The 10,792-nt window shown below is 45.1% G+C and overlaps 1 protein-coding gene across 1 annotated transcript; it reads left to right on the forward strand.

The window, feature by feature from the left end:
• The first annotated feature begins 2,073 nt into the window (after nt 1–2,073).
• Nucleotides 2,074–9,855, forward strand: SLC25A27 (solute carrier family 25 member 27). The gene is made up of 9 exons (XM_057375453.1): nt 2,074–2,359; nt 3,832–4,002; nt 4,805–4,889; nt 5,477–5,599; nt 6,291–6,403; nt 7,066–7,150; nt 7,728–7,820; nt 8,152–8,254; nt 8,669–9,855. Exons 1-9 carry the CDS (start codon nt 2,257–2,259, stop codon nt 8,738–8,740), a joined length of 948 nt encoding a protein of 315 aa, XP_057231436.1. The 5' UTR covers nt 2,074–2,256; the 3' UTR covers nt 8,741–9,855.
• The last annotated feature ends 937 nt before the right edge of the window (nt 9,856–10,792 follow it).

The raw sequence follows: 10,792 nt of genomic DNA on the forward strand, positions 1-10,792 counted from the left end.
ACAGGTAAGACAAGTCCTCAAGCCTCAGTGAAGACATTTATTAAAGTTTTTATGTTTGTTTAGGCCTATTTTTTTGCTTGGTTTTGTTTAGCTTGTTCTTTTAGGGCATGATTTGGTGGAGGATATAAGATGCACGGCACTGTTGTGAGGACACAGAGCCAGTACGAGGGTGCAGCAGTCACTGCCAAGCTTTCCTCAGGCTGGGTCCTCATCTTGAGCAGTGTTTAATGGCCTTTCCAGGTGAACTAACACATCAACACCTGCAGGTGCAGTGAGGGCACTGGGCAGTCTGGCTGCCTTTCTCCAGCAGCACACAGCTCTCCCAGACCCCACTGCTGTGTTTCCACCCCATCTGATGTCCCCTCCCTCCTTGCAAATGCAAAAAACAAAAAAAATTCTGTCTCACYGAGAACTGAAACGAGTGAGAAGGAAGGGCCCTCTCTGCTGCTGCAATCTCCCTCAGGATTTGGGGATATAGGAACTCCAGGTGTTTGATGGACCTCCATGAGTMCTGGCCCTTCTTTTCTCCATACATCCCAGAACTGTCCAGGCAAGCACCACCTCTAGTCAGGCTCTTTTCAAAGATCCTGTAATGCAGAAGAAAAAAATTCCTCTTTGCTGCCATCCCCCAATCATGTGATTTTAAAAAGAACCTATTTCTTCAGGCTAAAAATAACCCTGCAGAGCTGCTCTTCCATAGGATGCTGCATTGCTATGGGGTTTATTTCAAGGAGGGATCTAGTTGCTGTTTTCAACTCCCTAAAGCATAGGCACGGAGAAAACAGAATGAGACTATACACAGAGGTATACAGCTAGAGGATAATTGTGAAGTCCTCATCCTGGGAGGTTTTCAGGGGATCAAACAAGACCTTGGGCAATCTGATGTAACTCTGAAGCTCTCCCTGCTCTGACACAGGGCTGTAASATGACTGCAGGTGAACTCTAGAAGTTCTCTGTACCCCACATTACGAGTGGAGGATACACAGTCTGATAAGCATGGCACAGGCTGACTGAGCCCACAGAACAGCTGTGGAGGGAGGCACAAAGTGCCATGGCAGATTGCATGAACTGTCCAGARACAGCCTCTGAACCACTCATACCTTCTGTGCAGCCAGCCACATTTGCATTAAATTGCTATATGCCTTCTCCCCATTTTTAACCAGGGTTTTGTAAGGAGTTTGTTTTATCACTACACAAATTCTAACGAATTTTAACCTCAAGAAGGATCCAATTGAATACCAATTATTGGTGACCAAAGAGATAGATACATGCAACATCAACTGAATATTTCATCTGCAATGCTCCCTTAATTTGTATGAATTATTGTGATGGGGACCACACATCAAAGTTTTAGGCAGTCAGACACGGATCTAACAAGGTGTTCTAGTATAAGTTTTTGTGACCTAAAAAATCCTCAAATCAGCATGAGGATTACTGACTAATGGCTAATGATTAACTTGAGGATTCAGCTGAGCCTTAGTAACAAATGAAAAGCTTCTCTTGAAYAGCAGATACCTTACCCTTTTGTTTTTTGGGGGGCTTTCTTATGATGAGAACCTAAATATATCTACAATAATTTAAGAGAAATTAGGACTGGGACACAACAGGACTTAAGCACTCAGCCAGGAAAGGCTTTAAACTTTTCCCTTACAGAGCTCTGGGCAGTGACCAGATTCTGCTATCCCAGGCTTGCCAGGATCCATGTTCAAACTGCCCTCTCCTGCCTAATCCGMAGATTGCTGCCGGCACTCCAGCTTGGCACGTAATGTTCCTAATGCAGCTCTTACTCAACCACATCTGGATCAATTCACCCCAYCAGGATGCAGCTGCTTTACACGGGAACAGAGTTTGGGGCTCTCCAGGCACTGCTGCCAGTGACAGCAGCGCACAAAGCAAACAGACCCCACGCGTAATCTTGAGCCCTCATTAATGACTACTCTTTTTAACGCGGACAATGGACAAAACTGCGCGTGTTTCTGTACCTGCACTGCCGGTCTCCGGGCACAGAGAAGCCTTGGCGACAAACTACATTTCCCAGGAGCCTGTTGCGCAGGAGTCTCTCGTGTCRCTGCAGGACCTTGCAGCTCCGCAGAGCCGCTCGGGCTGCTGCAGTTCCCGGTGCTGGCGCTGGAGAAACATGACCTTCAGCAGCTTGTCTCCTAAACCACCCCGAGCTGATCTGCGCTAGGGCCCGCTCTTGCTGCAGACAGACCCGGGCAGGGTGGCTGGGTAGCCTCGGTTCATGTGAGATGCTAGATGTCACCTGCAGAAGAAGAGAGGAGCTTACCTCTTCCAGAGAGATGGCCCCGAGCCAGCAAATTCGCTCTGTCAGCCTGTGCAGCGGCTGTGGCAGAACTAGGTACAACTCACCGTGGTWTTCCGAGAGGGAAGGGGGTCAAATTTACGTATGGGGGGCAGGGGGAACATCAGTCCCCGGATGCCTCATTCCTCAGTGTTCTGCTCCAGCAAATCTGCATTTCATTGTGCTAGTAGTGGCTTTTCTGTAATTCAAGCCTTGCAAGTGTTTTATGGCACTTGACCGTGGCTGGAGGGAGGGTTTTTCAGGATGAAATCTTTGCCTCAGAGACCGAAGGGCTGCAGTCATAAACTCGGTGCAGTTGTGACTAATTTAAGCTTTGCACTCCTGGGTTTCCAGAAAAAGACTAAAGACGAAGGCAGATCTGTTGCCTAAGTTACTAGCAARGCCTGACTCCTTCAGGATTTCCTTTTCATAGTTAATGAAGGTTAATCAAAGAAAAAACTACTCTCATGTTTCTGATTACAGTGGAGGTAGCTTTAAAAATGGAGTTGGAAAACTACTTGGTGAAACATGGAATAGAAGCCCACTGGCATCTTTGTAGCACTGCTTTGTGACCCAGCAACTTATTTTTAATATTTTTCAGCATGTTCTTTGTAATCTCTACAACCTCTTCCATGCAGATCAGCTACATTGCTCTAATGATTTTTGCAACTTCTCAATCTTTGCTAATCTTTAAACATAAATACCAAACTTAATGCACAAATAGACGATTAACCTGCTGAGGCTTTGGGCAGTGACTGCATTTCCCTGGCACCTGAGTCCTGCTCTGGAAGGACCCTGGTGTGTTCCAGAGGTATCGGACCAAAGACAAGCCCTGCTCCTGGGCACAGGCAGGAAGGTCCATCACCAGGCACTCCTGGCCTGGAACTGAAATGAGGGTCAGCACATATGTGTCCATACTGTTTCAGGAGGCTGAGATCCACTTGGATCTGCTTCACTGGCCACCAATTATTTCAGTGAGAGAAATAACAGCTCAGACATGGTTTTAGTGCCTGCATAAGAAAAGCAGCATGCCTTTGGGGTGGTTTGTAGGACAGATATGTAGGTAAATTTGTAGGTGAGCCTGAAAGTGTGTCTGCCTTGTGATGACCTCTCTGGGGTTGTTCCTGACCATAACATGKGCTGCCACTGTGCTGGGCAAAGTTGCAGAGACCACCTGATCGATTGAGAAATTTGACTGGTCTGTATTCAGGGGGAGTAACTGGAACAGGATTTTTAATCCCAAGTGCCTCGGAAGGTACACATATTGCATAACAAATCTGCAAAACTAAATATGGGAGTAAGACTTGTTGTTTTATGGGAATGTCATTTAGTTACTTGTGCCCAGAGCCACTTTCAACAAACCTGGTTGTGAATTCTCCTCTTGTCTGGGAATCTCCTGCACCCTGTTGGGTACGGCCCCTGCTCCCTGCTGGGCCATTGCAGGGCGTTGTGGTGCAGACCTTCCCAGCACGGGAGACCCCCTGCAGCCGCACTCGTATCCATGTGTGTTTCCGGCCCTTTCTCCTCAGTGACATTTCCYCTGGATCTCACGAAAACCCGGCTGCAGATCCAAGGTGAAGCTGCGGCCGGCCCGGCGCTCCCGTACCGCGGGATGCTGCGCACGGCGGCGGGAATCGCGCAGGAGGAGGGCGTGCGGAAGCTCTGGCAAGGAGCCACGCCGGCCGTCTACCGCCACATAGGTGATTATCTGCTCGTGATGGGACAAGYTTGGGTCCTGCCTTTTGTGCTTAAGTCTTTGAAGTGAGCCTGYCATATCTTCTTGTACTTYCAATGTATCTGCGAGGACTTCTTAMGTCTAGCCTGCAATCCCACTTTGAAATATATGAGATTCCAGATCAATATTGTCTCTTCCTTCTCTTTCCCAGTCCTTCATGGCCTTATTCTGGCTTGTGGGAAAACAAAATATACATTCTGTGTCACCTTTGCAGGAAGGTTTTGCTCAGRAAGCCCAAAGAGACACTCAGAGTCCTCAGAACAATAAATGTTCTCATATGTGAGGGAAGTGGGGACAGATTAGGAGTAAAGATGGGGGAAAAAGAGATTGCAAACACAAGGGAAGAACACAAGTCATAGAAGAAATGCATTAGAAGTTTGGCCACAAATAACAGCTTTCTGTTCTTCACTTGGAAGCATGATGACAGCAACAGACCTCAAAAGCACTTTTGAGGTTTTGTGCTTGGCATCAGCACAGAAGGAAGCAATGCAATCCCATCTCCTTAGGGTGCAGGCAAAGCTGTGCTGCCTCCTGGCAGACCTGGGGCTCAGCCAGAGAGATTTKCTGATGCTAAAAGGCTCTGGCTCTRCCACTGACACCAGGCARCSCCTTTGCTTTCCCCGTTCTGATCACAAACATGAGWGCAGTGACCATCAGACCCAGACAAGGTCTGGAGTGTCATAAACCAATGTCTTGATCTTTCTCTCACAGCGTGACCTCCAGAAATGGCAGACACAAGAACTGTCTCCTGCTTTTGTTTTCCACAGTATACACTGGTGTTCGGATGGTTACTTACGAACAGCTCCGTGACTCCGTGCTTGGCAGGGTGCAGGGTGAAAGCTTTCCTCTCTGGTAATGTTGCATATTCATGCAAATTTATTGCTTGCTTGGGGATTGTCCTTACTGTAGGAGTCCTACAGCCAGATCTTAGGTGCAAAATGTATTTGGTTTTTGGGATTCGACTGATGAAATCTAACACAAAATACTTGTCATGCCTAATGCTACAGGAAGGGGAAACTATAGATAATGCTGAAATTTCTGGTTTTACTAAAATAACCAGAACCAGAAAATCAACATTACTAGAAGCAGTGGGAGAGAAAGAAAAGTTTTATGTATCAGCAGGCAGTTACAATATACAGAGCATCATCCCTTCTATATTTGCCATCTTGACTTTAAACCTTAAGTGAGGAGCATAATGAAACCTTGATTTTTTTTCCCATGTAAGTTTTAGCTCTTTCTTAGAATTAAAAGAAATATTACTGACCACTTTAACAACCTGCAGCCACTACATTTATTACCTTCATGTTGGCTGTTAATATATGCAGTAACCATTTACACTTGTTCCACCTGTCTTGTGCTGCCGAACGCTTCAGCTTGAGCACTGCGACTTGTGAAGGTTTTCAGTGTATTCTGGAGCACAATTTTTCTCCATTTGGCAGGAAAGCTGTGGTTGGAGGCATGTCTGCGGGTGCCATTGGACAGTTTTTTGCCAGCCCAACYGATCTGGTGAAGGTGCAGATGCAAATGGAGGGAAAAAGGAAGTTGGAAGGAAAACCGTTACGGTTGGTTCCTCTCAGAGCTGGTGGTTTTTTCCCCRTTACTGATCACTCTTTGGCCCAGGGTGCGGTTCTCTGTCTTTTCTGTTATCCCTTCTCCCCAGCTGCTCTCTGCCCTTTTACAGGGAGAATGCCCAATGGCTCTGGGCAGTGAAGAGGGTGGGGGTTCAAGACTTCCTCCTTATTCCATTGATACTTGCCTTCCTTATTCTGATTTATTGGTCCTTGGCACCACAAACATTCAGCCATCCTCCATGCTTCAGCATTTCCATGCCAGCACTGTGCCATGGGGAGGGAAGGATGCTTTCTGAAGATGGGAAGTTGGAAGAAAGGATGAGGGAAATAGCTCATGCAGGATGCACAAGCACAGGGAAGGCTGGCAGACAGCAGGGCTTGAGACTCTCTTGCAAAGTACCAGGATGTTGCTCTTTGCATCCCAGACTGTTGCCATCATTTGCTGTCTCATACTTTCAGTATTGCAACTGAATCAATGTGGGATCACTGCTTAGCAAGGCGACTGGTATCTCTGGTAAAATATTGTGGCATGAAAGCCAAAGGTAGATCCAAAAATGGATCTGGAGGGCCAGATCCTTGCAGGTGTAAATTCCTAATATKACATGTGCAGCAAAGTGCTGTAATATGCAAAGATTTCACCATTATCTGGACTGTCTACCCACCGGTTGCATTTTGGTTTCAGGTTTCGGGGTGTACACCATGCATTTCTGAAGATMCTGTCTGAAGGAGGAATAAGGGGACTTTGGGCTGGATGGGTACCAAATGTCCAAAGAGCTGCTCTGGTGAACTTGGGAGGTAAATGGAATAAATTGGTCTGCAGCATTTTAGGCTACACAAAGCTTTAGGAAAGAGAAGATCAACTGCTTCCTTGGATTAGCTGCAGTGGGGCCCTGTTTGGAACACTCTGCAGGTGACCTCTGCCTCGTGCACCTGTGTTTTGGTCCTGTGGAAATCAATTTACTTAAAAGTAACAGTTTTTACATGAGCTTAAGGAAAAATGAGTCGGAAGCTGAGGGGGTCCCACAGCCAGCAAAGCAGGGCCTCACCAGCTACAACCCATCACCCAACTGAGGTGAGCAGGGCAGAGCCAGCCGAGGCAACCAGGCTTCACCAAGATCCAGATCCTCAGGGAAGTGTGTGGGGATGAGGCAGGTCTGAGGCCAAGCCAGGAAACTGAGCCAGCAGCAGGGCTGGTGAGAGTCACCCAGACTCAGCTCAGCATCGTCTGTAAGGTAAATCAGAGAAAATGCAAGAGAGAGGAGAATGCAGAAAGGAGAATGTACTTGGTTGTCTGAAGACAGGACTCGGGTGCCACAGCTCTCATCAGAAACTGGGGCAGAGTGCCAGCCGTGCCAAAGGMAGGAGCTGCACTGGAAATGAACTTCCTGTGTCACAAAAACAGCACAGACACCATTTACTCCTGACACTGTTGTTTTTTCTCATTATCCACTTTACAGATCTGACCACTTATGACTCAGTGAAACACTTTTTGCTTCTGAACACACCACTTGTGGACAACAGTGTGACTCACGGTGTTAGCAGGTGCCGTATTCTCCAATTTCCCCTTTTCCACTATGGAACATTGCCACCCTGGCTGTTGTCATTTGTGTCTCTGTGCCAGCAGAAGACCCTGTTCTTTGATTTTGATACTGCTGATAAAATGCAACTTTAGAATTTTTTTTTCCTGAAAGAACATCACTTTATAGAAGATACAAGAGAAAGGAGGCAACCATTACTGCAATAGTAGAGCCTTGCTGGTACATTTAAATGCTTTTGCTCTAATCTGTGGGAGCACAGTGATACAACTACTGCAAAACAACAGCCTTTACTCCCTTAAATGATAAAGAAATCTACTTTATATAAACAATATTATGAATTGCCTATTRTTTGTCCTTCATCCCTAACTCAGAACTGCACATAGAAGTGAGGCCAGCTGGAATGGGGAGGACATGTGAGCAAGAGCAGTACTAGCAAGTCTCCCAAATCAAGTTTATGTTACGAGTTATTGCTCATTATTTTATGATAACTGTTTTATGATAACTTTGTTATAAGAACTGGAATGCTAAAATTGTGATGATACATCTTGGTTTTTTTCTTAAGTATCTGTTCCTGTTGGCAGTGCCTGCTCGGGGCTGGTAGCAGCTGTTCTGGGAACTCCTGCCGACGTGGTCAAAACCCGGATAATGAACCAGCCGAGAGATAAGCAGGGAAGGTATGGACACTTCAGTGACCAACTTTTCAGCAGCAAATTGAAACCCTGAGTCTCACTGATTTCCCTGGGAGCAAAATGCTAAGTTGATTATTTGCTCTTCATCTTTCTGGTGATGACTTTACTGATTGAGTAATGTCTGGGGGGTGTTGTGATGGCCACCTAAGCATAACCGGTTACTCCAGTGGATTTCAATTCTGGATTAGACTCCAAGGAGCTTACAAAAGAGCTTCTGCTTGTGGAAAAATATCAGCTACAAATTATTTTTGTGAGGGGGATGGGATTTTAAAAAAATGTAATCCTAACACCATTTGTTCTCTTTGCACATTGCTAGAGGTCTGCTCTATAAGTCTTCCATGGACTGCTTGATTCAAACTGTCCAGGGTGAAGGGTTTATGTCTCTGTACAAAGGCTTTATACCTACCTGGATGCGAATGGTACGTGCTTTTTAACTCTCTTTACAAGAACAATTAGCATTAAAATGTAAGGAGTGTAAATGCAGCGCCAACCCTAAGTAACGTTACGATTTTTGAAAGAATTCTATGAAAGAATCATAGAATCATTGAGTGGTTTGGGTTGGAAGAGACCTTAAAGATCATCTCATTCCAAACCCTCCACCATGGGCAGGGACACTTTCCGCTTGCTCAGAGCCCTGTCCAACCTGGCCTTGAACACTTCTAGGGATGGAGAGCTCACAGCCTCTCTGAGCTGAAAAAGGGTTGGGGACTTCTCTGGGAACTTCATGAGACTGAACTTAGTATGATTTTTAAGAGGAAACAGTTTAATCTAATGGGCTTATTTATTGGGTTACTTCTATTTTAAGCCTCTAACTTCAGTGTTTGCTTTCACAGGCTCCTTGGTCACTGGTATTCTGGCTTACATATGAACAAATCAGAAGGATGTGGGGAGTTAGCTCTTTTTAAAACCTTGGATATTCACAAAAGACAGAAGAATCAAAAAGCTGAATTCTCATTCCACAAAGCAGTAGGATCATTTATATAGGTTGTTGCTCCAAACCAGTCCTTACTGGATAGGAGCAGCCATGACCTAAGGATACTACTTCATTGTCAGAGTGCTACATGAAATTTATATTATTGATGGAATAAAATAGTCACAATAATACTTCAACTAGTAGCCAGCATCGATTTTCTGAACCAGCAAACAAGAATAAAAAAAAGAGTCTACCAAGCATCTAGAACATAATCCTGTCTACTTGTTTGATAATTGAGATGGTTCCTCTCATTAAAGACAAGAGCAGGTTGATCAATGCACTGAACATGTTCTGTGGCTAAACATCTATAAAATTACTTGGGAATTTTTGTTGTTAATTGCATTTGCACACAGATAAAGAACTACCTCTTCTTAGTTTGATGTCTCAACAAACCGAGCCTGTAGTGCTAGGTATTGAAAAAGATAAAAGCAGTTTACCTGATTCCAAATTTGCTTTGCACGAAAAGTGGAAGGGTTTGTATTCCTTTTACTTCCCAGAGACTGCCTGAGCTCTCCACTCAACTATTTGAATGAAATCATGATTGAAATGCAGTCCAGTTCTCAGGAAATCAAAAGCCTTGTTTGCTGTGCCCCACTTRAAAGGCTTGAGATATTCCACCGGACCAAGCTGAACTATCTGTCCCGTGACAATCTTGGTGCTGATGTGGCAGACTGGGTTTTTAAGGCACCACTTTTCCACGGAAATGCACACTCTGTCCACTTCAAATCTCAGTGGAAATACAACATTCTCTTCAATAATGCAATACATTTGAACAGACAGTTTATTTATTGTTAAACCTAAAGCCTTTCAGATTTCATAGGGAAAGAGGATAGGGCTATTTGTCACTAGGTTCATCTTTGGCAATCGAGGCAAAAATGCAGTATTAAAAGCAGACATGAGAATAGAACAAAGCTGGCTTTCATTTGGTAATATCTAGAAATGTAATTAATGTAGAAGACTTGGCTCTCCGAGTAAATACCGAGGATTTCTTCTAGTCTTTGCAACCAGTGTCTTCAATGTGCTTATTACTCATTAAAAACAGTTTGAATGTCTTCTTGGCTTGCCTTGTACTTTTTGATAGTATTGTTCTGTTATGGCTGTATGCATTTGGGGGTGCACTTCCAGCTTGGAAAATACTCATCTCACCATTATTAGGGAGTCACAGCATGGGGAGGGTCAGAAGGGACCACAGTGGCTCATCTGGTCTCACCTCGCTGCTCAAGCAGAATTACCCAAAGCACAGGACACAGGACTGCACCCAGATGGTTCTGGAATATCTCCAGTGAGAGAGACTTCACACCCTCCCTGGACAATCTGTTCACTGCTCAATCACTGCACAGGAAAGTTCTTCCTTAGGTTAATATGGAATCTCCTGTGCATCAGTCCGAAGGTTTTGCTCAAAATCATGATATTTTTCTAGATGACAACCTGAGAAACTAATTCAAGTTCTTTCCGTCTTGCACTCCAACACCAGCAACAATAAACTAGCAAAGCTGCTGCTTCAGTTACATCCTAAACAGTCCTGCTGTCCACCCTGTTACCCCAGTGATGGATTACACCTATCTATTGACATAGAATAGGTATTTTTATCATAGAATCATAGAACAGTTTGGGTTGGAAGGAACCTCAAAGATCATTTAGTTCCAATCCCCTGGCCTAGGCAGGAACACCTTCCACTATCCCAGGTTGCTCCAGGCCCTGCCCAGGCTTGCCTTGAACAGTTCCAGGGATGAGGAATCTGCAGCTTCTCTGGGCAACCTGTTCCAGTGTCTCACCACCCTCACACTGAAGAATTTCTTCCTAATAGCCAATCTAAACCTTCTCTTTTTCAGTTTGAAGCCATTCCCCCTTGTTCTGTAACTCCAGCCCTTGTAAATTGTCTCCACCTTTCTTGTCAGCTCCCTTCAGGTACTGGGAGGCCACATTTAGATCACCCCAAAGGTTCTCTTCTCCAGGCTGAACAATTCCAACTCTCTCAGCCTTT

Source organism: Malurus melanocephalus, unplaced genomic scaffold (assembly GCF_030028575.1).
Source record: "Malurus melanocephalus ecotype Western Australia unplaced genomic scaffold, MMel_1.1 scaffold_249, whole genome shotgun sequence".
NCBI lineage: Eukaryota > Metazoa > Chordata > Aves > Passeriformes > Maluridae > Malurus > Malurus melanocephalus.